Source organism: Coenobita brevimanus, chromosome 46, assembly GCF_032717465.1.
Source record: "Coenobita brevimanus isolate Jiangsu-jjx chromosome 46, ASM3271746v2, whole genome shotgun sequence".
Taxonomy (NCBI): Eukaryota; Metazoa; Arthropoda; class Malacostraca; order Decapoda; family Coenobitidae; genus Coenobita; species Coenobita brevimanus.
In genome coordinates, this window is record NC_136999.1 from 1,013,407 (window position 1) to 1,036,922 (window position 23,516).

Genomic DNA, 23,516 nt, shown 5'->3' on the forward strand with positions numbered 1-23,516 from the left:
CGCATAGCCTATTTTAACATGGACTGTTGTTTACTCATTATTATTATTTTTTATTCTGCTCATCTAAAGTTGGAATGACTAGTGAATGGACATGTATTACTATTTTTTTTTATTCTGCCCATCTAAAGTTTCAGCAATTTGTGTGTGGGTGTGTAGCCTGTTTCTTCGGGGACTGATTTCTCTTCTGTGTACCATTTTTCCACCAAGAGCTAAGTTTGATTTTCCCCAGGATGATCACCCTTCAATATTTTTTTTTTTATTTATTTATTTTTTTTTAACCTACCTTAACCTATCATAACCAAACCTTTTGACAAGACTAACAAACTAATCAGACCAGATATATGTGGGTGCTTGTACCTAGTTGAGAGTGAATGGAGATTTGAGTGCCAAGTTATCCGTGAATGTTGGTGTGCATCGGGGATCACTCAGGCATCCCTCTAGAGTCCCTCTTTGAAATGGTTCTTAAAGCTGTCTCATGAATTCGGAAATGGACTCCGATTAAATATGTCATATGCTAATGTGATGGTGTTGATTGCAGAGAATGAAAAGGAGATGGAGGAAAGATTTAGGAAGTGGAGGGATAGAATGGGGCACACAAGTTTGAGAGTAAATGCAGATAAAACAGAAGTGGTGATATTTAGGGCCGGTGGTGGTACTGTCATAGCAGAGGGTGTGCGGCCATGTGCAGTTTGCCTCAAAGATGTGGTGTGTAGTTCCATCTTATGCAGTGTTTGTGATAAGTGGGTGCATAAGAGATATGCAGTAGTGTTATTAGAGGTAAGCTTTGAAATGATGATGATTTCATGTGCGATGTCTTGGAGAGTATGGAAAAATTGTCAGGCATGAAAGGATTGATCTTGCTGGAGAGTCTGAAATGTGTGGAAGAGTTTTGTTTTTTGGGGGGCCTGTTATGTGCTGGATTTAGGGCTGGAGCTAGTTATGTGGCTAGGGTAAGGTGTGGTTGGAGGATGATCAGGGAGCTGTTGCCTTTCCTAACATTGAGAGAACTCTTCCTCTGTGCTGAGGGATGTTTATATGCAGCATTTTTTGAGTGTGGTGCTGTATGGTACTGAGACCTGAGCAGTAAAGGAAGAGATGGTTTAACAGCCTTTTATATATCACATCAAAATACTCGTTAAATAAGTAGACTCTTACGTCTGTTCATGGTTTGGATTACTGCAAAGGGTTTTTAGGCCATCACGTGGTTAATTATGATTGCAGGGGCTGTTTTGAAGGGGCACCAGTTATTTGCAGATTTTCATCATCCACAAAGTATGTAATGAATCCCAGGTGAATGTTAATAGGTAGCTGTAGAATATTTTAAATGCATTCCCTGACTGATATTAAGAACTTGTATGTACTTTTTAATATGCTTTTGACTGATGAGTATAAGTTTTATAGTGAAAAGGAAAAAAAAACTCCTTGTAAATTAAATATACTGTACATACTACCATGATGCTGAACAGCCACATACAGTATTAGCATCATTGTTGAACATGCCTAGTGTTCAGTTTTCTCATTGTCCCACTCCTTTCCTCCCCCCACCCCTTTCCCATCTCTACTATCCTTTCCCTTCCTTGTTACTAGAGGACCAATAGGTCTGCTGTTATTTGCCTTCCTTTGTACTGCAGTACTTTGTATTCTCCTCTCTCCTCCCATACTTTCCCCTCTCTCTTCCATCACCCCCCCCCCTTCCCTCTTTTTTTTCTCTCTCTCTGTCCCAGGGTGTTTATTAACCCTTCAAGTATGAAAGTGCTCATTACTTTGTTGTATCTGTCTTTGTAACAAGGATAATAAATTTACCTAAAATACAAAATCTTGTAGCTCATGGACAACAGACTTCCTTCATCAGTTCATTTTCTCTTGACAGAGATCCACAACCCATATTCAGCTAAGTTGGCCAAGTGTAGCTAGATTGGAGGATAACTTTGACCATTAATTAAGAAGAGTCATTCCTACCTCATAACAGAGGCTCCTTGAATTTCATGCAACCACAATACAGGATTCAAGGTAGGTGGCCCAGTTTCATCAGATAAAAATAAGTGGCTATAAGGTAAACCACAGAAGAAAAAAAAAGGCAGGTACAAATACCAGTATTTTAGGATTAAAATAAATAAAATAAAGCATTTAAAATAATCATAATAAATTTATAATAGAAAAAATTACATTTTTGGTAAACAGTATTGTGGAAATTGAATTATACTACAGTAATTTATGAAGGCATAACTGAGAGTATGAAATTACAGAGCATGATGTGAAGATGACAATGAATTATATGAGAGCTGAATGTGATTATGATGAAACAGAGCCTGTAAGGGTTTCCATCTGAGGGCTGCTTGGAGGATCTGGCTTGCATAATACCACTCCGGCTGGTCGCCATTGCCTTAAATATTTGGACTGAGTTGCCCCGACGTAGGTCCCTATGTTCCTGTTTTGGGAGACACTTTAGGATTGAATGAAGATGAATATTAGTATTTGGGGCTAATAAAATACAATCAATGAAATGAGACAATAATGAAGATGATAGCAGTTTATAGAGCTGAGTGGTGTGGTGGAAAAGCCAGAGGTGAGTGAAATAAGTTGTGAGGTGAGACAAATTAAATGAAGAGGCATGGCAAGGGAATGAGAGATGATGCATGAATGTCAGAGGTGAATCAGGGAGGTGGTAGGATGAGATAGAGGGATGAGGTGAACTGATGGTGTGAGCTGAAGAGAGGGTAGCCTGATAGATGAGAGAACGGTGATGGAGGCAAATTGTTTGTGGCCCCCCATCCAGGTTTAAGATGTCTGGCTACAGATAAATGGATAGACACACAGATGGATGATGCAAGGGATGAAAAAAGATACAAGGAAATATGATGTAAGGGAGTTAGAGGTGTGAATGAGTAAGGTGGTGGTGGTGAACAAGTAGTGGCTGCAGGAGGTGAAGGACAGCCTGGCTGGCAGTACCCGCTGACATCACCAGCAGGAAGCTCTCCAATTTGCTCGCCTGGAGGGATGCTGATGAGGAAAATAAAAACATCTTGTTAATTACCTGCAGCCATTTCCCTGCTACAAATGCACTTCAGAATGATTGAGGTTAGTCTGTATACAGTGGAAGACTCCCATTCATTCTGCCAGGCATTATCTTGTGTGTTGTTGAGAGAGTTCAGTGTTTTCACTGTTTGCCCTTCATCATTTATTCATTCCTTATTCCCACTGCCACACCTACACCCAAACCTGCACACTGAGCCTTCCCCACAACACACAAGACACCCACCAAGTGGGATTCTAGTGGAACACTATTTACAGACCATCTTGTTTATTGGATTCCAGCTTTCAATCTCCTTGGTCTTCATCTCATTTTCCCATCAGCCGTGATGAACATTGGCCATGTGGAATAATATATCAATCATGCAGTACCCAAAATCAGTTTTATTTTATTACCAAAGGAAGTAAGGAGATTTAACTGTTTGTAACTATATATCTCAGCAGTCTAACTATTACAATCATACAAATAAGCCAAAGCTATTGTATCCAACAAGTATAACTGAGGAACTAAGATATGTATTACATGAACAATTTATTTCCTTACAATGATACAGGCATCTTGTACGTCTGCACATGACTGTTAGCACTAAGCACACTTAAGAAAATCAAGGGCATCCTGCCCGTGTGTGGTAATATTATGTTACCTCTTATGCTCTGAATGCTGGATATGAAGATGAATGCCAACATGAGGGCCTGGAATGTTGGACTGGTTCCACCATACCACACAATGGCTGCAATGTTGGCCAGACGTCCACTCTGGCCCAGCAACAGACCCATGTATATCGGTGGCTGAGGCCTGTGGACACAACTGACCACTTGTAAGTTCTGAGCCACAAGGAAGTTGAAGATATGGGCATAGGTAATTTTTGCAGTATTAACAGAAATCAAGTTAAGATACATGACTAGACAGGCACTCAGTGGAGCGCATCTCCGACAAAGGCAATGTAATTTCCAAACCACTCTTCATAATGGGTTAGGTTTTCTCATCACTGACTAAGGTTTCACAAAAAAAGGTTTTCCGGATCCAGAATCTGTAATACAATCCAGATCGGTCCCAAAAGTTAACTGATTGTTCCCTGGGACATGGGCTATCTACCCACCAATTTTGGTCCAAATCTCTTAGTTTTGAGTAATCCTGCTAACAGGCAAACAAACAAACAGTCAAAACAGGGGTGAATACATACTTTCCTTGTTGGAGAGAAATATCATGTGAAAATAGCTTTAGCCACACCAATATACCAAATACCTGCTCACCAGTGTTATGCTTCAACTTAAGTCATAGATAAGGAAGGTACAACATCGAAGACCATCCACCTTTTCACAGGGCTACAGAACTTGCTCATTACTATCCTTTTTTTTTACAGCTAAATAAAAGCATAACACTGCTCAGCATGTACCTGATATTATGTAAAAGCTGACCATCCACTCACTCAATGTAATGGTGCTCTTGGGTGCCTGCCCATTCCCTCTCTTCCTCATTCCATCCTTCCTTTTCTTTCTTTCTTCCTTCACTGTTTCCTCTTCCTTCTGGCTATGGGTGACTCTACACTGAGTGACAAACCAAATGGTTTCCTGTACACCAGGAAACCATTTACTATGCTGGGTGGTAACCGTATAACCAAATTATGGTGCCTGATAGTTTAGTAGGCATATACTGTAACCAAATTATGGTGCCTGATAGTTTAGTGGGCAATTAAGATGCTCCAGCTGGACTGAACTGGTGCAGGTTTATATCCAAAGGATGGTTGGGGTTAACTGCACATGGAATGCCACTCAGGGATGAGTGAGGCAGGTCACTCTCATCTTCAATGTCAGGACCAACTTGCCTGGCCCCGGACTCCTATGCACCTCATGGGGCAACACTGGATTAGATGATGGATGGATGGGTTTATCTGCTTTAAATATGGTATGCTGATGCTACAAAAATTATCAATGTTGATATTTTCAACAAACTGTACTGACATCAATATTATCAACTTCCTTGTAGCTCAAAATTTGCATTTGGTCAACTGTACGGTAATGCGTTAGTCTGGCTGTTACTGTTATCGATGTACAACTGTGGATAAAAGTCTAACTAATATTAATGGACTGTACCAAAAAGTTCTATACTCACCCATTAGGAAATTTTACCCAGGAATATGCAGTTATTACTACTGCAAAAATGCCCATTTCTGAAATATAACAACATGTAATCAGCAAAATGGGATACTGGTTTGTAAAGAATATTTATTACAACTTAGGAACTACAGTAACACATATTCCCATATTACCCTAATGAGGTGTAATGACAGGTGTAGGGGCCCAAGGATAAGGTACCATATTCCTGTACCTGGCTCCTATGGTATCTCAAGGCTCGTGACTACTGTATACTGTGTAGTTGAAATGCAGTTACTCACCAATAGAGGCAAGGAAGCACATGATGTATAGGTAGATCTCATTGTTGGTGATGGTGGTGTCGGGTGACAGGTGATGCGAGAAACTGTCCCACCTCACATAGCCTTCACTCAGTACCAAAGACACACCAAGCTTTAGGTAGAACTGTGATGTCTGAAAAATAACACCACAAATATATTATTGTACTTCATGGCACAAACTGTTTAAAGTTGTGGTGGTGGTTTTGGGCATATCTGAGTGTGGACCTGGTGGACTGCAGGCTGAAGTTGCCCTTCTGTAGTTCACTATCCTCCTTTTAAAGGATAGGGAGGGACATGAGGGGTTCAAAGTTATACTAGTGCTACTGCATGATGGTGTACCTCTCTGCCACCAAATTAATTAAACTAAATTCTTAATATAAGTTGGTTATTTTGACATCGTTTTTTGGTATTAGGTCATCAGTACATCAGCTACAGAAAAATTACTGATTAAAGTTCCATTGCTACATATAACTCTGATCTGCCAGATGGCATATACTGGAATAAATCTACCAGTCTATCTACCTATTGCCAGGCAACTTAATCCTGTAAGGAGTGGCCACAAATCACCTTCATACTGTCCTGTCCTATGCCAATTGGTTGCCCTCCTTCCAACAGATCCCCCTCTCTCATATATCTCTCCACTCCATCCCTCGATCTCATTTTTGGTCTCCCCCTCCACCTCACTCACACACTCTTCACAGTCTCGAATATGCTGTAATAAATCATCGACTTATAATTCACTCTTTCACTACTACTTATTTTGACCTGACAAAGATCCCTAACCCCTTTTAGCAAAGTTGATGGCCTAGTGTTCTCAGACTGGAGGCTTTATCTGACAAGAAACCAAGGATACTCATTCCTACCTCATAACTATGTGCACAAACTTTCATTCATCCATGACATAGTACCAATATTAAAGTTGTCGGAGAGGCCCTGTTTTGTAAGGTGAAAACAAACCAGTTATCAAGGTCCATCCTAACTTGATTTTAATCATATAGTTAAACATGGACTAAAATTAATAAATAATAATTAAAAAAAAAAAAAAAACAAGGGATTACAAAAATGAATTTTACAAAAAAATACAGAATACTATACTTACAAAATTATCAGCATTGAAGAGGATGTGTCTGTATGCTGTAATTTCTTGAAGCATCATGTCCATAAATATAACACTCTTCTCACACTCCACGTATCGGTCAACAGTCTGTCCACATTCCGACTGTAAAAGAGGCAGATGTTACCTCACTTTTCTTTACAGGAAACAAACATGCAATACTGGATAAAATGTAATTTACAAATCCCTTAATTCAGTGCTCTTGTGTTAACTCCAATTATGAATATTCTAGTGGGATTTTTTCTTGGTTGCCAGTTCAGCTGTGATCTCTGCAGTGATGTCTTTGTTGGCCAAAACCACTACATTACAGTACTGTATTACTGAATCCCTTGAAGGCCATAATCATGCATGGTTATGTCACTGTGCCAGTTTAGAGTGGCAGATTTATTTTCCTAACACACTTAAACTTTTGCAGGATATATAAAATTTTTTACTTCCAGTGGTTTGTACTAATCAATATACAGTAAACAAGCAGTATAGAGAACCCTCTTTTAACGAATTTCAGTTTTAACGACCACCTTGAGCTGGCTGAACGTTATGCTTATTTAACAAATTTTTGTTCGGTGAAAGAATGGATGCACAGGAAACACCGACCGGTGTGGCACCCTTACACATATGCATGCACGTGCACACACACACACACACACACACACACACACACACACACACACACACACACACACACACACACAGGAGATCCTCTGCATCAGTCTCTGGGTTACCAGCATTGTGAAAGGAGCCATAAATAGAGTATTTAGCCTACTGGGATAAAAGGCCATTTAGACCTAGCTGTATAGTATTGTGTACAACTGTACAGCCGAACGACACTCTACATTTAATGATCTTTGTTCAGCAAAAGCCACAACACCTGGCAAATTACCTAACAACCTGGTGTCCGGTGTCGTATGCACAGCCTGCTTTAATGTCAATGGTCTGGTACCAATTAGTTTGTTATATCGAGTGTACCGTACTGTATATGATTTTTCTTCTGTGGAATTTCCTCATCTTTATAAACTTATGGGTATCTCTGCAGTTCTGGTTACTTCTAGCCTTCACTTATCTTGCAGTTGAAAGAAAAAAAAAAATGGTCAGTGGAGTTGGGTTTGAGCAGACTATATTAGTTTGGTTAAGTCAGTTATACCTGGGCACTCATATTTAGTTCTATCTGTCAGTATCTATTTATTGCCAGACACCTTAATCCTGTTGGCAGTGGCCACAAACAAATCGCCTCCATGTCGTCCTGCCCCCCGTCATTTCACTGCCCTCCCCCCACCTCACACCCTCCCCTCTCATGCAGACAGCTACGGTACCTCTCCACACCATCCCTCCATCTCATCCTTCTGCCTCACACTCCTTCTCTCCCTTCCACCTCACATACACTCTCCTCATTAGTCTCTCACTCTCCATCCTCTCAACATGGCACCTCAGTGTATTTCTCCTAACGCTGTCTATCACATCCACATCCACATCACAACGCTTCTTCACTGCTCATTTGTCAGTCTGTCACTCCATGTAACTCTACATGCTTCTCTCAAGTAACTCATTTCCACTGCTCTCACTCTTGGCTTGTGTCCTTCCAACAAGGTCCAAGCTTCACTTCCATACATTAGAATTGTTACACAATATTATCATGCAGCAATTTTTTCACTTCCATGTGCAGTGCATCCCTGAATGCAAGGCCTGGAGGGGCTAGGTTTACAATGGAAGAGTTGAGAGGTAGGATGGGACTGGAGTGTATTGGTGCTGTGATGAGGAGAGGTAGACTGAGGTGGTTTGGGCATGTGGAAAGGATGGGTGATGATACAGTAATTGGGTGCAGAAAGTGAGAAGCATTAATATTGGGGGTGGGGTTGTGAGGGGTAGACCAAAAAAGACCTGGGATGAGGTAATTATGTGTGACCTCAGGGTTAAGGGACTGAACAGGGAGGCTGCCAGAGATTGAGCAGCACGGAAAGCCGCCATTAGGTGACCAAGGCCGATGCATGCATGTTGGAGTCTTCAAAAACGAAAAAAAAAAATGCTCGCTTCCATATTTCCTGTCAGTGCTTTCAATGAACCAGCAACCTTTCTTCCTTGTTGTACCCTTTCAAGCAAGTCATCCTCCAAACTTCCATACTTCCTCATCACACTACCCAAGTACTTAAGTACACTCACAGTTTCCATTTTGTTAAAATCCAACCTCACTACATTCAGTGACTTCATTCTCTCAAAAACTATACTCTTCTCTCCATTCACCTTTAGATTCCATTTTTTACACCCCCCCCCAAACTCATTCACAAAGCCTTGCAGTTCCCCTTCATCTTCACTTAACAGTACAGTATTATCTGCAAACAACAATACAGGAAGTTTCCAAATGCTACCCTCTCTCATTAGGGCTGCTCCACAATCCACTGCTCTATTTTGCATCTCATTTATACCATCCATATAAAGACTGAACAACCATGGAGACTATGACACATCCCTGTTTCAATCAAACATTCAGAGAGAAAAATTAACTCGGTTCACCATCCACATGCCCTGTAGTCTTAGCATCCTCATTACGGTACATATTGTACTCTACATGGCATTCAACAACTTCCCATTTACTCCACATATTCTCAGTATTTTCTACAATCCTTGTCTATCCACTCTGTCACATGCTTTCTTGAAATTCATGAAGGCGACATGACATACAACTTCTTACCCTTCCCCTGAAACTTTTCCACTAAAGACCCATGGATGAGGAAGGACAAGAACCTAGTGCCAAAATCCAGAATGGAGCTGGATCATTGGCTACCGGTACATATTGCAAATGCTGGGCAGGCCACAAACACTGACGTGGTATGTTTAAAGAAATGTATTAACAGAAGAGACGTAAGGATGAATATCTGATCTACACAATGTCTTCCTTCAGTAAATCCTCCCTGTCCTCCAACTAATTCCTTTATTTCACTAACTGTCAGTATCCTACCATATCCTTTTCCTCTTACACTACAAAGACATATGCCCCTATGATTACCACACACTTCTTTTTCCTCCTTTAAGCAGATTCCCGGTTAATTAAGGTTAGGTTTAAAACTAACATCAAATAATCGACCGTCCAAAACTGCAAATTTACCCAATTTTGCGACAGAAAACAGTCAGGTCGAATCACACACACACGCACACACCATTAATAACAAATCTGAACTTAAAATTGAGTGAACTGGCTACCGTAGGAAAACTACCACACTGGCTGGAGTCGATCGAGAAACGCACCAATAAAGAAAATTATTTCTTGTCTCCCACTTACACACTCATAAAGTTTAATAAAATCCCCGTCACTCTTCTTGAACAGAGCTTTGGCCGGGGTGGTGCAATGGATACACAAATACCGCCTCTCTTCTGATTCCATTGTTTTTCATTGACAGGTTGCCAGTGCCACCTTCACTGAGCAAAGGTGTAAACAAATCTTTTAGGAAGCTGTACTCTCAGCTGACTGATGCTGTGTTAGGAGCAATCCCATTTCCTCAATATTTTCACTAAAAATATGGCGTAAGTGGAAGACCCAGTAAATATTTATTTTTTGTACACTGAAGCAAAGCTGAAGGAGGATATGAGCATGTAATTAATGTTATTGTAGTATAACATTGGAACAATGCGCCTGCGCTGTGAGTGAGGTCTGGCCGGTTGGTTGTGGTCGTCTGCTGTCAATATCTTCTCTGCCGTATTACTTCCATCATGAGCAAACTTCTCGCCAGGATCCCGGCTTTGGCAAAATGTGAGAGTTGTTACTGAATAGGACTTTTTTTTTTTTTTTAACGAGTTTCTCAGTTATTGTGGCCACTTTAGACATTATCATAAGGCTATTATGTATGTTGAAGGTGTGTGGAAAGACTCACCACCTTTTGTTGTATCCGTACCGTACAGTGTTCCATTCACAACAGTAAATCTTATCAATCAATCAATCAATCAAGATCTGGATTATTTTGTTCTTAGGCTGTGCAAAAATATGGTGCAGGAAAGGGATGCCTTTTCTTGGTGGCATCGGTATAATCCGTCTGATATGTTGCCCAGTTACATAAATATCCCACATTTTCCTGTTCCCCAAAAGGAGGATGGTGGATTGCAAGAGGGTAACTTCTACATGCAGTCAGCTGAATTCACTCACAGATGAGCTAAGGGGTTACAACCACAACTTGGTTACTACCGGTATTTATTCAAGAGTTGTTTATTTACTTATGTGGAGCTGCAAGAAACACCCTGTTCATAGAGTTTTAAACTTTATTTTATCTAATTGAAAACCTTAAAACATAGTAATACTGTACATTTTAAATGTTGCTGAAATGCATAATTTTGAAGATATAAATATTCGGACTCATCAGTTTTACCCAAATTGTGGCAAACGGCTGTCAGCAATACTGGGCTTTCAGGTTCAAAGGTACGTCCATCATTAATTGCTCTGTCCTTTGTAACGTACCATAGTGTGACTCTAATGTATGGAAGTGAAGCTTGGACCTTGTTGGAGTGAGAGCATTGGAAATGAGTTATTTGAAAGGAACGTGGAGTTACATAGAGAGACAGACTGACAAATGAGGAAGAGAAGGACCATTGTGGTGTAGATGTGGATGTAACAAGAAGAGTTAGGAGAAACACAGTGAGATGGTTTGGCCATGTGGAGAGGATGGAGAGCGAGAGCCTGACGAGGAGAGTATGTGAGTGAGGTGGAGGGGGGGAGAGGGAGGGGGAAGCCAAGGATGAGATGGAGGGATGGAGTTGAGAGGTATATGAGGGAGAGGGTGTGACCTGGGAGCATCTACAAAATATAAGAAAGAACAAATTAAGAAGTTTCATGAAGGACATAGAATGTTTTGTTACGGTACCAAAGAGAATAAATGGAAGGTCGTGGAAGGCTATTGAAAAAATGAAAGTTTGTAGAATGTAGTAGAAATATCAGAATGTTTCATAAGGGTATATAAACAATACTTTGGTGCAGAGTGAATGAGTGTATGGCCAGATTTCAGCGAGTACAGAAATGATTTGTTTTTTCCTCTTTTTTTTTTATTAGTGAAAGATGTTAAGTAAACTACCGAATTCTTTGTTTCACTTCCAAAGTTTTGTAGAGTTCAGTATGTAAATTACCTAGAGTTTGTGCCCTTTCAGAACTTTAGTCAGTTACAGTACCTGAGTTTACTATATTGCATAGCTTAGATTAATGGTTAATTAAGGCACTCCAATCGGATTGAGCCGGTGCAGGTTTACATTCAAGGGGTAGCTGGGATTTATTGCTGATGTAATGCCACTCAGAAATGAGTGAGGCTGGTCACTCTCATCTTTAATGTCAGGACCAACTTGTCTAGCCCTGGACTGCTATGCTTCTTATGGAGGCATCAGAGAAATAGATGGTGAATGAATGAAATAGTCAGTTAACTACCGGTATGTACCAGTAATGAAATCCCCCCCCCCCTTTCAAAAATCCTGCTAATGGCCCTGCTCCAGCAAAACCTAATTGGTAAAAATTTACAAATCCACTCATTCATTTTTATCTTTGAGTTTCCTTCTCATGACAGTTTTTTGTGGTAATTGTTCAGTTACCTTATGACATTTTTTCATCATAAGCTATACCGGTACCTAATTTGAGGTGATGGGGCACTTTGCCCAGGTCTGCCCAAGTTTATGAATCATATAAAACCAGTTTGCAAAGCAAATGCCATAGAAAGTCGTTTACATTGATGAATACTGTATTGTTGTACATACTAGAAGCAAAATTTTATTATCTTCTGAGAGCTGGTTTGTAAACTAAAATGATTTATCTGAGCATGTTGGTTGTCTTAACATGTTGGGTAAATAACATGTGAGAGAGTAGTTTGTGGCTTGCAGAAATAAACTGTTAGTAACAAGTTTCCTTCTGCCAGGTGAGGCTATTGTGTTGGGGCAGTCAGTTACATCAGCATACTCGGTGGCTGATGGTGGTCATCATCCACACACTTGATGTATAGTGCTACCTTCTTCCTTCACCTTTATATATATTAATGATGATTTTACTGTATTCAACTCGTAAGAGGACTGGTAGCAAAGGGTTGTCTCATTAGCTGCTGTAGTGTATAAGTAACTAAAAAGAGTTGTGTGTACTGATTGCAGCGGCTGTGGATGCGTCAACTCCTCGGCTGAACACATTCATGCGCTATGCCAAGGTGGAGTTGGTGCCACCCACACCGGCAGAGTTTGGCGCCGTTGCTCAGGGATTCAATAACATCATGAAGGGCGCCAAGACTGGAGCATGGAAGAAGTTGACGGTCAAGGTGTGTGCGTAGTCTTTGACAGTATCTGTTTATCTGTAGCTGAATGGCTTTAGGCCTATCCCAGAAGAGGTGGCCACAAGCTAGGTCATGAGTCTGGACAGACCAGCATTTGTATACTCAAGTGGTGGTAGCGTTCGTAGTACAGTAGTAGTGGTAGTGGTAGCAATAGTATTAGTAGTAGTAACTGTAGTCATAGTAGCAGTAGTAGTAGTAATAGTTGCAACCCCAGCCTCGTCTAGGCATGAACCCAGTGGATAGCAAGCTGGTTTTCCTTCTGTGGTTCACCATCCTCCTTTTGGGGGACAGGGAGGGGGTGAGGGACATTTGTAAAACTTAGCAGCTTCACTGACTGGTCAAGTGGGTGCCAGCATTTGAAGGCAAACCCTCTTAATGTAACTCAGTACAGGTAGACATTGTAAGTCAGGGGTGTGTTTCAAAACACAGCATTAATTTCTTTGTACCACTGGCACTGTTATTGTGGCATGGCTTGTTGCAGTGTGAACTTTGTGGACTGTAGGATGAAGTTGCCCTGCAGCAGTCCACCATACGCCTTTCAGTGGTAACGAAGTTGAGGGTCTATATGTTACAGGGAATTTGTGTAACCAGTGATTTCATTAAATCCCTAGGGAATTTGTGAAATGAGTTTAAATTAGGATGAATTAATTAGGGTTGGGTTAATTTAGGCTGCAGTTTGGTTAGGTGTGGATAATCTAGGTTAAGCTGAGGTTAGATTAATTTAGATGAATGCTTAACAAAACTTAGCATTCATCTAAATTAACCTAACCTAGACTAACCCAACCTAAACTTAACCTAGATTATCCCAGTCAAACCAGACTGCAGCGTAAACTAGTCTACCCTTAATTCACCCACCTTAATTTAAACTCATTTCACATATTTCGTTGGGATTTCATGAAATCACTGGTTACACAAATTCCCTCTAACATATATACAGTATATGTTTCATCCATCCACCCCACCCCCCATCAGGCACATGACAGACCGGAGCTAGGCCACTCATTTCCGACATTTAATGGAAGATGATGAGCTTCACTTGTACCTGAGTGGCATTAGGCTATGTGAGGAATAAACCCCAGCCACCTCTCAGATAGAAACTCTTACAGGTCCCATCCAATTGTATTACCTTAGTCCAGTAGATCACCAGGTTTCATTTGTTGATATGGTTACCACCCAGCATAGTAAATGGTTTCTTTGGTTACAGGAAACCATTGGCTTGTCACTAAATCTAGTCACTTGGCGAGTTATTATTATTATTATTTTTATTATTATTTTTATCAACCATGTCTTCATGACTGTTGACAGGAGGCGTGGTTGAACACACTGGTGACAGTGGAGGTGCTGTGTTGGTTCTTCGTTGGCGAGGTTATTGGTAAGGGCACGCTGGTTGCTTACCAAGTGTAGATCACCACATCAGCACTTTTACACGCTCCTATACGGCCATTGCATATGTACAGGCTCCAGTCTCACTTGTATAAAATGAAATATATAGTTATTTCTTTTTACTTGTATTTTTGTAAGCCTTAGAATGAGTGTACTTTTTTGACTTCCATATTCCACTATAAAATATAAGTAACATATCTCAGAACAGCTGCATTTCAACTCCATACTGCATTTGTTCTCTACATAGCCCTTTTTCATCTCAGTTGAGGGTCAAGTAAGTAGATCGGAGGGGAATACTTGACTGTAGTTCTTTCACTTTAAGTTGGTCCTTACTTTTGTCCTTTTGCAGCTCATTTCAGGGAGCTGAATGGCAGAAAGACAATGCTGCAGCTCTATGTCCTTCTCATAGCACTTGTTCTTGACCAGCACCATATTCTAGTGGTAATCTCTTGCTACAGCTCATCATTCAAGATGAAAAAGTGACAGTTTTTGGCAAAGTTAAAGAGAACAGAGTATAGTAACCAAGGAGTCATTCCTGCATCATAACTAAGGCTCACTAAATTTCTTGTACCATATTCAGATTTTGATAGTCAGTTCTGTTCTGTGATATATAGTATTTTTTAATTCACTTTTAATGCATGCAAGTAACAGGTAGCATTTTTGATATGTTCTCAGGTAAATCCAAGTCAGTTTCAGTACCATTTCATTTATTCATTCATTCATCATCCAATCCTACGTTGCCCTATGAGAAGCGTGGGAGCCCGGGGCTAGACAAGTTGGTCCTGACATTTAAGATGAGAGTGACCAGCCTCATTCATCCCTGAATGGCATTACGTGAGCTAACCCCAACCATCCCTTGGATATAAACCTTCACCGGCTTAGTCCAATTGGAGCTGTGTAATTACCCACTAAACCAGCAGGCGCCAAAATTTGGTTATATGGTTACCACCCAGCATAATAAATGGTTTCCTGGTGTACAGGAAACCATTTGGCTTGTCACTCAGTGTAGAGTCACCCACAGGCAGAAGGAAGAGGAAAGAATGAAGGAAAAAAAGAAGAGGGAGTGTAAAGGAATGAGGAAAGAATGAAGGAAAGAAAGACAGAAGAGGATGGAAGGAAAGAAGAATGGAGGAGAGGAACGGGCAGACACCCGAGAGCAGCACTACATCGAGTGAGTGGATGGTGAGCGTCCCCACCTACCACAAGTTTCAGTACCGTAGTCATATAAACGGTGTCTTGGTGTGGGAAATGAAGTTTGGATGAAGACGATGATGATGACAACTGAAAAATATGTCATGGAACCTATGAAGGAGTGGAACACATGGGTCTGTACCTTGGCTGGGAAGATTAGGTCCTTCAGTCTGGTGACTCATTTTCCATTCTTGATCTCTCCAGGCAGTTTTACCCTAATGACAGATTCTAACCTCTCTGTTTAGTTGATGGGCAAATGTCCAGTTTGGGGGTCAGTTCAGTTGGTAACCTAGGAGACACATTCCTGTCTAATAACAATGATTCAGGATTTCATGCAACCACAGCGTAATCTTAAAGCTGGCCCAGATCTGTTGAAGTACAGACAAAGCAACTCTCAAGTCTGACTACACTTGGCCATCAACTGAGCTGAAAAGGGTTAGGGATCTTTGCTAGGTTAGAATAGCAGCAGAATGTGGCCTTAAGAGTGAATGCATATCAAGGCGAAGTAGGAAACTATTACTGCATATGTGAAGTTGAGCCAGAAAAAATATCAGTTCAGTAATGCATTTTTACTGACTACAGAAGAGATAAATCCCATTAATAACCCACTCATTCTCTTTTGTCACACATGTATTATCACAAGCAAAAATTCTCATGACAGTCCCCTGCCAGCATTGTGCCCCGCCTTCATACAAGTATTTCTCGTTCCTCTCTAAACATCAGTGTCCTTACTCCTCATACTCTTTTCTGCTTCATGCTGCTGTTGCATAAAAATATTTCATGAGAAACTTGTTGTCACAGCTGGCAGGGAAGCATTGATGAATTTTTTATTTGTTAATGTAAAAAAGAATTTAAGCCATGAAGGTCTGTTAAAAAAAAAAAAAAAAAAAAAAAAAATCCAATCACTTTGCCCCATAAAACAGAAGCATTGAGGCCCAGGGCTAGTCTACTCAGTCCTGACATTTAAGGCAAGGGTGACCAGCCTCACTCATCCCTGAATGAGATTATGCGAACAGACAATCCCAACCATCTCTCAGATGGATATCCTTACATGCTCCATCCAAAAGAAGTGCCTTGACCCACTAGACCACCAGGCATCATAGTTATAGTATTGTTCAGTATATGGTAAATAAGTAGTTTCTGGAATTACACGAGGGGAAAAAAAAAAAGACAAATCCTTCAACAATCCACTCAAATATGTACACAGTTTGGTTACAGTTTACAGTACACTCCTCAAACAGTATTATAAAGGTACAAAATATTATGAAAGTCTTATTTTTATGGTATTTTTTAAGCTATACTGTACACAAGCAGGTCCATATATAATGCTCCACTTCCAGTCAGGCAATTTCTCGTGTGTTATGGGGACAGCAGTCAGTATCATCATTATTAACTTGCATCATTTATTCTTTTCCTACTGCAAATGCCATAATCTCATCTCCACCAGCTGACTGCACAGTCTCCACAACACACCAGATACAGTCAGGTGAGTTTCTTGTGGAGTATAACATATGGGACACTGTATATAAAGGCAATCCTTGTTATATATATGTCAGGGATGCACTGAAAAATTTTACAACTTTTTACATATACTATATATGATGATGTTTTTCATAATGTAACTAGAACTTGGCCTGTCAGCTACAGAGTCACCTATGAAATATTAGCAGGCAATTTTCATGTAATATACTTTGGCCTTAAGTGTATAAAAGTCAATATACAGGGTGGGCTATATATATAAAACTACCTTCATCCATTCTGCTTGGCTGTCATCATGTGTTGTGGGGACAAGCTCACTCAACATTATCAATGTCTATCCTGCATCACATACTAGTTTCCTGTTACCATTGTCAATCCTACACGCAAACCAGCAGAGTGAGCCATCCGCAAGACACATAAGGTACCTTCAGGCGAGTCTCTAGTGGAGTGCTATTTACAGAACCATCCTATGTATACAACAGGGAAGTAACTCCATCTTGTGCAGAGTTTGTGATACGTGGCTGTGTAAGAGATGTAGTGGTATTAGAGGCTGGCTGCAAAATAATGTTGATTTTGCGTGTGTGACGTCAGGGGGAGCAAGCAGAGACTGAAAGGTGGGGAAAGGACCTATTATGCTGGAAAGTCTCTTGTATGGAGAAGTTTGTTATTTGGTGGACATACATGCTGAAGATGGGGCTGGAGCTAGCTTTGAGGATAGGGTTAGGAGTACTGGCTGTTGCCTCTCTTGACATTAAGAGGGCTCTCCCTCGGAGATAAAGGATTCTTGTATGCAGCATCTGTTAGGAGTGTATTATTAGTAGTGGTACCTGGACAGTAAAGGAAGAGGGTATTCATAGGCTCAAACAGATATGATAATGATTAGATGAATGTATGGTGCATTCTTGAAGGAGAGGCCTGGGGGGGAGGGGGGAGAGAGCAGTTAAGCCTGAATGAGGAATGGAGAGGAAGGATGGGACTTGAATGTGTGTTGTGATGAAGTGGGGTAGACAAAGATGAGCACTACAGGGTGTGGAGGGTGAGAGGTGTGAATACTGAGGGTAGGGTTACAAGAGGCAGACCAAAAAAGACCTGGGAGGAGGTCATACTGGAGTGAGACCTCAGGGATAAGAAACTAAATAGGGAGGCTGCCAGCAATCGAGCAGCGTGGAGAGCCTTTATTAACGATAGTTACATAAATGTCCCTCAGCTTCCTCCCAATTCCCCAAAATGCGACTGCTGGGCTGCAGAAGTGCAACTTCAGCCTGCAGTTCATGAAGTCCACATCCAGATGAACCTGAGGCCACAGTGACAACTATTGGAGTATTTTAAGCATATGTTTTGACAAAGTTTTGACATGTCAACAACAAAGTTCAGTATCTGGAATACTTAAGTGTCCAATGGCCACCCCATATGGGATTATGGCATCTGGTTATAGATACACAGCAGCACAATACAATAAGAGATGGCTAATATAAATAACACTGATAAGTAGTTGAAAGAACAGAGAGCAAGTAGGTTTACAGTAACCACGTGAGGGTGTACTAAGTTCAGGTAGCGCCATTAAGCTCTGTGCAGGAAATCGGAAACCAACTTGTTGAACTCGTCAGGGTAGCGCAGGTGAACGTTGTGTTTCCCATTCTCCATTATCACGAGTCTGTCAAGAATGAGGTACAGTAGCTCTATTAGTTTATCATCAGCATCACATCACTGAACTTCTTGGCATTACATAGGTGTATATTTTCTTTCCCATCCTTCAATACTGTGAGGCTGTCAAGAGACACGGAGAGTTTTTAAACAATTATTTATCACCCAACAACTGGCAAACCTTCAGCATAGCCTAAATATTTGATTATTTGTTATTTATTTTTTTCAGAAAACTGAAAGTAAAATCAAATGCATATATATTATGAATCACTCTAGAATTCTTTATACTGTACTACTCCCGAGGTAGTTCGGGTAAAACACTGCCACCGACTGTATATAAATGTCTATCTATCTATCTATCTATTGCCAGAAGCCATTTTCCCGTAAGGGGTGGCCATTTGACTCTTGAGTTATTTGTTTTACAGGGAGGGGCACTAACCCTCCACCAACCCACTTGTTGACATGTAGGGAGCACAAATGGTTTGGTTATATGGTTACCACCCAGCGTTGTAAATGGTTTCTTGGCTTACAGGAAACCATTTGCCTTGTCACTCAATGTAAAGCCACCTGTAATGGAAAGAAAAGCAATAAGAAGTGACAGGAAAGATGGGAGAAATAGGAAGAGAGGAGGGCAGGCACAGAAGAAGAATAATAAAGGCTAAGGAAGAAGTAGGCAGCACTACATGAAGTAAATGTATATACTGTAGTTACATTTTTTTTTTAAATCTGCAAATAAAAGGACATGGACTCACTCAGAATTCTTTATATTTTCTTTGAGATAATTAGGGTGGAACAACGGGACGACAGGATCCTTTGCTCCATGAATGATGAGTGTCGGGCAGGTTATATTACGCAGGTCCCCCGTGCAAATATCCCCACCCTGCTTCTCGAGGATGCTGCACACTGCATCCACCCATCCCTCCCATGCCACCTTGAAGTACTCCCTGCCGTACATGGTCTCGAGGGGCTCACGCATCTTCTTAGACCAGGTGTTGATGTCTCTGATACCTGTGGCATTTAGTGAGCACTGAAGGGTAGTATTGTGGGTGGGGATTTATAACTCAATGAGCATGGTGATGTCCTTTTTCATGATACTGTTGCCATTTGTTGATGATTTTCTTCACCTTTTTATTATATTCTTTGCTGACAATTTTGTTCACCATTTTTTCATTACATTCTTGCTAATTGCTGACAACTTTATTCATCTTAGGGTATGTTTTTTTGAAGCAGAGGGGTTAGATATAGCATTAATAATCCCCTACCATATAACAGGCCTTTTCCAAGTTGAATAAATTATACAAAGGATGTCACTCGAACTCAAAGCATCTAGTTGATTACTGAAAATGTTGTAGGTGGGAGGCACAGACAGATTCAAGATTGTCTAGCTGGTGTTGAAGTGTCTGATGAAGAACAGTGACATGTGTTTATGGCTGTCCCACATCACCTCTGCAAAACTTCTGTGTAAATACTGACAATGCTGTGAAGTACCAATGATATACACATAACACCTTGCCTGCAAACTGCCTCCTTTGGACATTATTTGGTGCTAATGTCTGAAGATGGAGCAACATAAAGTACCTAAAATGTTAAAAAGTATCAGGATTATCGTTAGTGTCCAAGAACAAAGAAAACCAAACTGAATTACAGCCTATGACAGATGATTTGATCCTGACCACAGAAACTTTGCAGTTATAGGGTTAAAGACTATGGTACCTTTGAACTTAGCCAGCCTGCCATACCAATTATTACACATATTTCAGCCAGTTCATTGTACCCTCCGAAATTCTACACTCTGACCTTTATATATTTCGTAGTCCTCTTGTGTAATGTAGGCATTGGCACCCCAAATGACAAGCTTCTCCACATGCTGGGGGAAAGCTGCAGCCAGCATCATGCCACTGATTCCTCCATCACTCCACCCCAGCACGGAGTATTTGTCATAGCCCAGGTTCTGAAAGGTCCAACAACGGCCTTCATGAACCACCTTCAGACATAATCCTCAGAATCTACGGTACTGGATACCCAGAAAGACATGAGTGCACCTGGCCAGACTGTGATTTGGCCATTCTCTCTCTACCCTGGCACTTCATCTTTCCATTATAAGCACTTAACAATATCAGTTCAAGTTGCTGATTTCCTACAGTCCACTGGATCCACTTAAAGATGAACCTGGGACTGCAACAACAAGAACAAATAACAATAACAGCAATAAATGAGCAAGAAAACAAGAACATTAACAACAACACACCCTGACCTTCATCATATCAGCAACTAGCTCAGCATCGCATCGCAGGATGTCCGCTGAGTATTGTCGTGGTGGTGGTCGACTCCTGCCATAGCCGGGAGGATCCCAACACACCACCTTCAGTCCCATACCCGGCAACTCAGCCATCTGTGGCCCAAAGTCTGACTCGACTGATCCTTCAGGTGATAACAACATAGCATTAATTTTATCATCATTAAAAACATCATTATTACCTATCATTATCATCATTAATATCTATCTTTTAATTTATCTGTACATCAACAGCCACATGCCTTACTACTGCAGGGGGTGGCCATGAACAAATCACCTCCACATCACCTTGTCCACCACCATCAGGCTGCCCTCCCTTTAACTCATGCCTCCTTCAATCACATACCTGTACCTCACCTCTCCACCCTATCCTTTCATCTCTCTCTTAGCCTCCCTCACCCCCTCACTCACATACATTCTCCTAAATCTCTGTCCATCATCTCTACATGCCCATTAAGGTAATTCACTTAGTCATACTTTTTACAATCTTTTCTGATATTACACCCAAAGCAAATTACAGAAAACTAAGAAACAAAGCTTAAAACATTACAGACAACAACAATATTCAGCAGTAAGATGATTATTATGAAAGTTCCAAAGCAATATGAAGTGAAGGGAGGAACTACAGAAATATGAAGTTATTCAGTAGAGTTAAAATGTGAGTGTGTGTGTGTGTGCGTGCATGCGTGTACACACTTATAATCTTTGTACAGTATGTATGTGTATGTGTGAGCATGGATGCGTGTTTATATCTGTTTTAACATGTATGCATAACTGTATGTAGGAGTATGTGTATAACAGCATTGCATACCTAGTGCCCCGGGGAGACACAGAGCCACCTTGTCACCATCACCCTTCACCTCATAATTCAACTGCAGCCCATCCACCATCACCTGACTTGCAGATCTGGAAAAAAAAAAAAAAAAGTTATATATATATATATATATACAGCATCTTATTATATCGAGGGTCATATTCTATGTAGCTTTGGAGAGTTCTTAGCACCTCTTAGTGTTTTGTTCTGTGCACTGCATCTCGATATCCTCTTGTATGATACTGATGGAAACTACGATGATACTGCACACAGACCGATGCCTCAAAGTAATTCGCTAAGGAAGAGGTGCTACAAAGCCTCCTATGAAACCTACAGTGAAGGCCTAAGATACATAGCACATATCCACTACACTCGTTTTACTTTAACTTCGTTTAAAATTGCCATCTCTCCATCTCGAATATGATGCTGAGCTGTAACAAAAGAGTAACACTAAAAAACAATGCTAGTCATGAAGAAGTGATATGGAAGGATGGTGGAGCTGTAGCACTGTCTTCTGCCAGTTCCATGGTGGAACTACTAAGGGTGTCATTCATGTATGTGAATTAGGAGATGTTTCCTTCCCTGTATAAGGCTTTGATTAGGTTTCACCTGGAAATCTGTGTTCAGGCCTGATCTCCCTACACCCAAGATGAGATATACAAACTGGAATAAATAAAGCATCATAGTACTAAGCAGGTCCCTGAACAATAGGACTTTCTTATGAGGGAAGACTATCTAGACAAGCTCACAACACTGGGGCCATGAAGAGTAAGAGATGACATGACTGAGACCTTCAAGATCCTGAAGGGAATACAGTACGAGTAGTTAGATTATGAATGGTCACTTCCTCCTCTTGGCTCCAAGACATGATAACCCACAAACCAGGAACATAACCTGATTCTGAGGAAACAAGGGAACAGAATTTCAAAGAGGAACAAGTTTTTTAATGTACTATCAACAAACTGAACAGTTTCCTGGAAGAAGTAGTGACAAAGAGAATGTTAATTCCTAGGACACAATACAGTTATTATGAGACTCAGATCTTGTGAAGAGGTATCCTTTATGAACTCTGACCTCATAGCCTCGTTTCCATCACTAGGTAAGTGGCGACTACAAATGCCTTCTGGGTAGAGTGTGGAATGTAGAAATGGGTAGGTTACAGAACTTTGAATCTCCTTCCATCCCAAATATTCTCTAGTTTCTGGGCTTTTGCATCTTATGTTTCTGTGATTTTTTAATCCCTACACGTTAAGAATCATTTTACAATAAAATTTCTGCTTAATCTAGGAACAAGTTTGATGAGCCTGAGATACGGAATGTCGGTTCAGATCAAGCTATATACAGTAATACATTAATGTCAACTTCAGAAACCATTATCTAAGGCATTTACAGGTATTTAACTTACATTTGCGACATGTGGAGACATCTGACTTCCCTAAGGCCTCGACAAAAGGCAGAAATAACAGACGTCGCTCCAAACATCCCGATACTCTTCTCCTACTTCCGTGTGGCAAGGTGTCAGTAAAAGGTTATTGTGCTTTTCAAGGACCATACTTGGCCGATAAGTAGGGACGGTGTTTAAAAAAAATAAATCTTATCTCATTAAACAAACCCAGATTAGATAAATATAACATAGAGAGAACATTAACCTTTTTGATATGATGAAGTATTAGCTGATTGATTGATTGAATGCAAAGGTATACACTACACAGAGTACTAGTAAAAACTGTCCAACACTAGGTGGTGGCTCTTGGTATGAAAACGAAAACAAACAGAAAATAATTTATGCCCACCGATTGTATAAGAATGAGTGTTTGTTGAGGGAGGCGTGTAGCAAAATCCACTCCTTTTTATTATTTTTATAACAACTGACTGT

General features: G+C 40.6%; 3 protein-coding genes across 3 annotated transcripts; 1 reads left to right on the forward strand and 2 right to left on the reverse strand.

The window, feature by feature from the left end:
- Nucleotides 1–2,855: 2,855 nt before the first annotated feature.
- On the reverse strand, nucleotides 2,856–9,931 carry Arv1 (ACAT-related protein required for viability 1). The gene is made up of 6 exons (XM_080271396.1): nucleotides 9,830–9,931; nucleotides 6,544–6,663; nucleotides 5,427–5,577; nucleotides 5,144–5,201; nucleotides 3,675–3,826; nucleotides 2,856–3,000 (listed from the first exon to the last, which is right to left on the reverse strand). The coding sequence occupies exons 1-6, from the start codon at nucleotides 9,929–9,931 to the stop codon at nucleotides 2,870–2,872; spliced, it is 714 nt and encodes a 237-aa protein (XP_080127522.1). The 3' UTR covers nucleotides 2,856–2,869.
- Nucleotides 9,932–10,175: 244 nt separating this feature from the next.
- LOC145398592 (ATP synthase F(0) complex subunit g, mitochondrial-like) lies at nucleotides 10,176–14,338 on the forward strand. Its single transcript, XM_080271397.1, has 3 exons — nucleotides 10,176–10,297; nucleotides 12,658–12,818; nucleotides 14,139–14,338. The coding sequence occupies exons 1-3, from the start codon at nucleotides 10,258–10,260 to the stop codon at nucleotides 14,235–14,237; spliced, it is 300 nt and encodes a 99-aa protein (XP_080127523.1). The 5' UTR covers nucleotides 10,176–10,257; the 3' UTR covers nucleotides 14,238–14,338.
- Nucleotides 14,339–18,432: 4,094 nt separating this feature from the next.
- On the reverse strand, nucleotides 18,433–23,150 carry LOC145398593 (serine hydrolase BPHL). Its single transcript, XM_080271399.1, has 6 exons — nucleotides 23,046–23,150; nucleotides 21,638–21,732; nucleotides 20,785–20,951; nucleotides 20,328–20,481; nucleotides 19,283–19,538; nucleotides 18,433–18,540 (listed from the first exon to the last, which is right to left on the reverse strand). The coding sequence occupies exons 1-6, from the start codon at nucleotides 23,120–23,122 to the stop codon at nucleotides 18,447–18,449; spliced, it is 843 nt and encodes a 280-aa protein (XP_080127525.1). The 5' UTR covers nucleotides 23,123–23,150; the 3' UTR covers nucleotides 18,433–18,446.
- Between the last annotated feature and the right edge of the window lie 366 nt (nucleotides 23,151–23,516).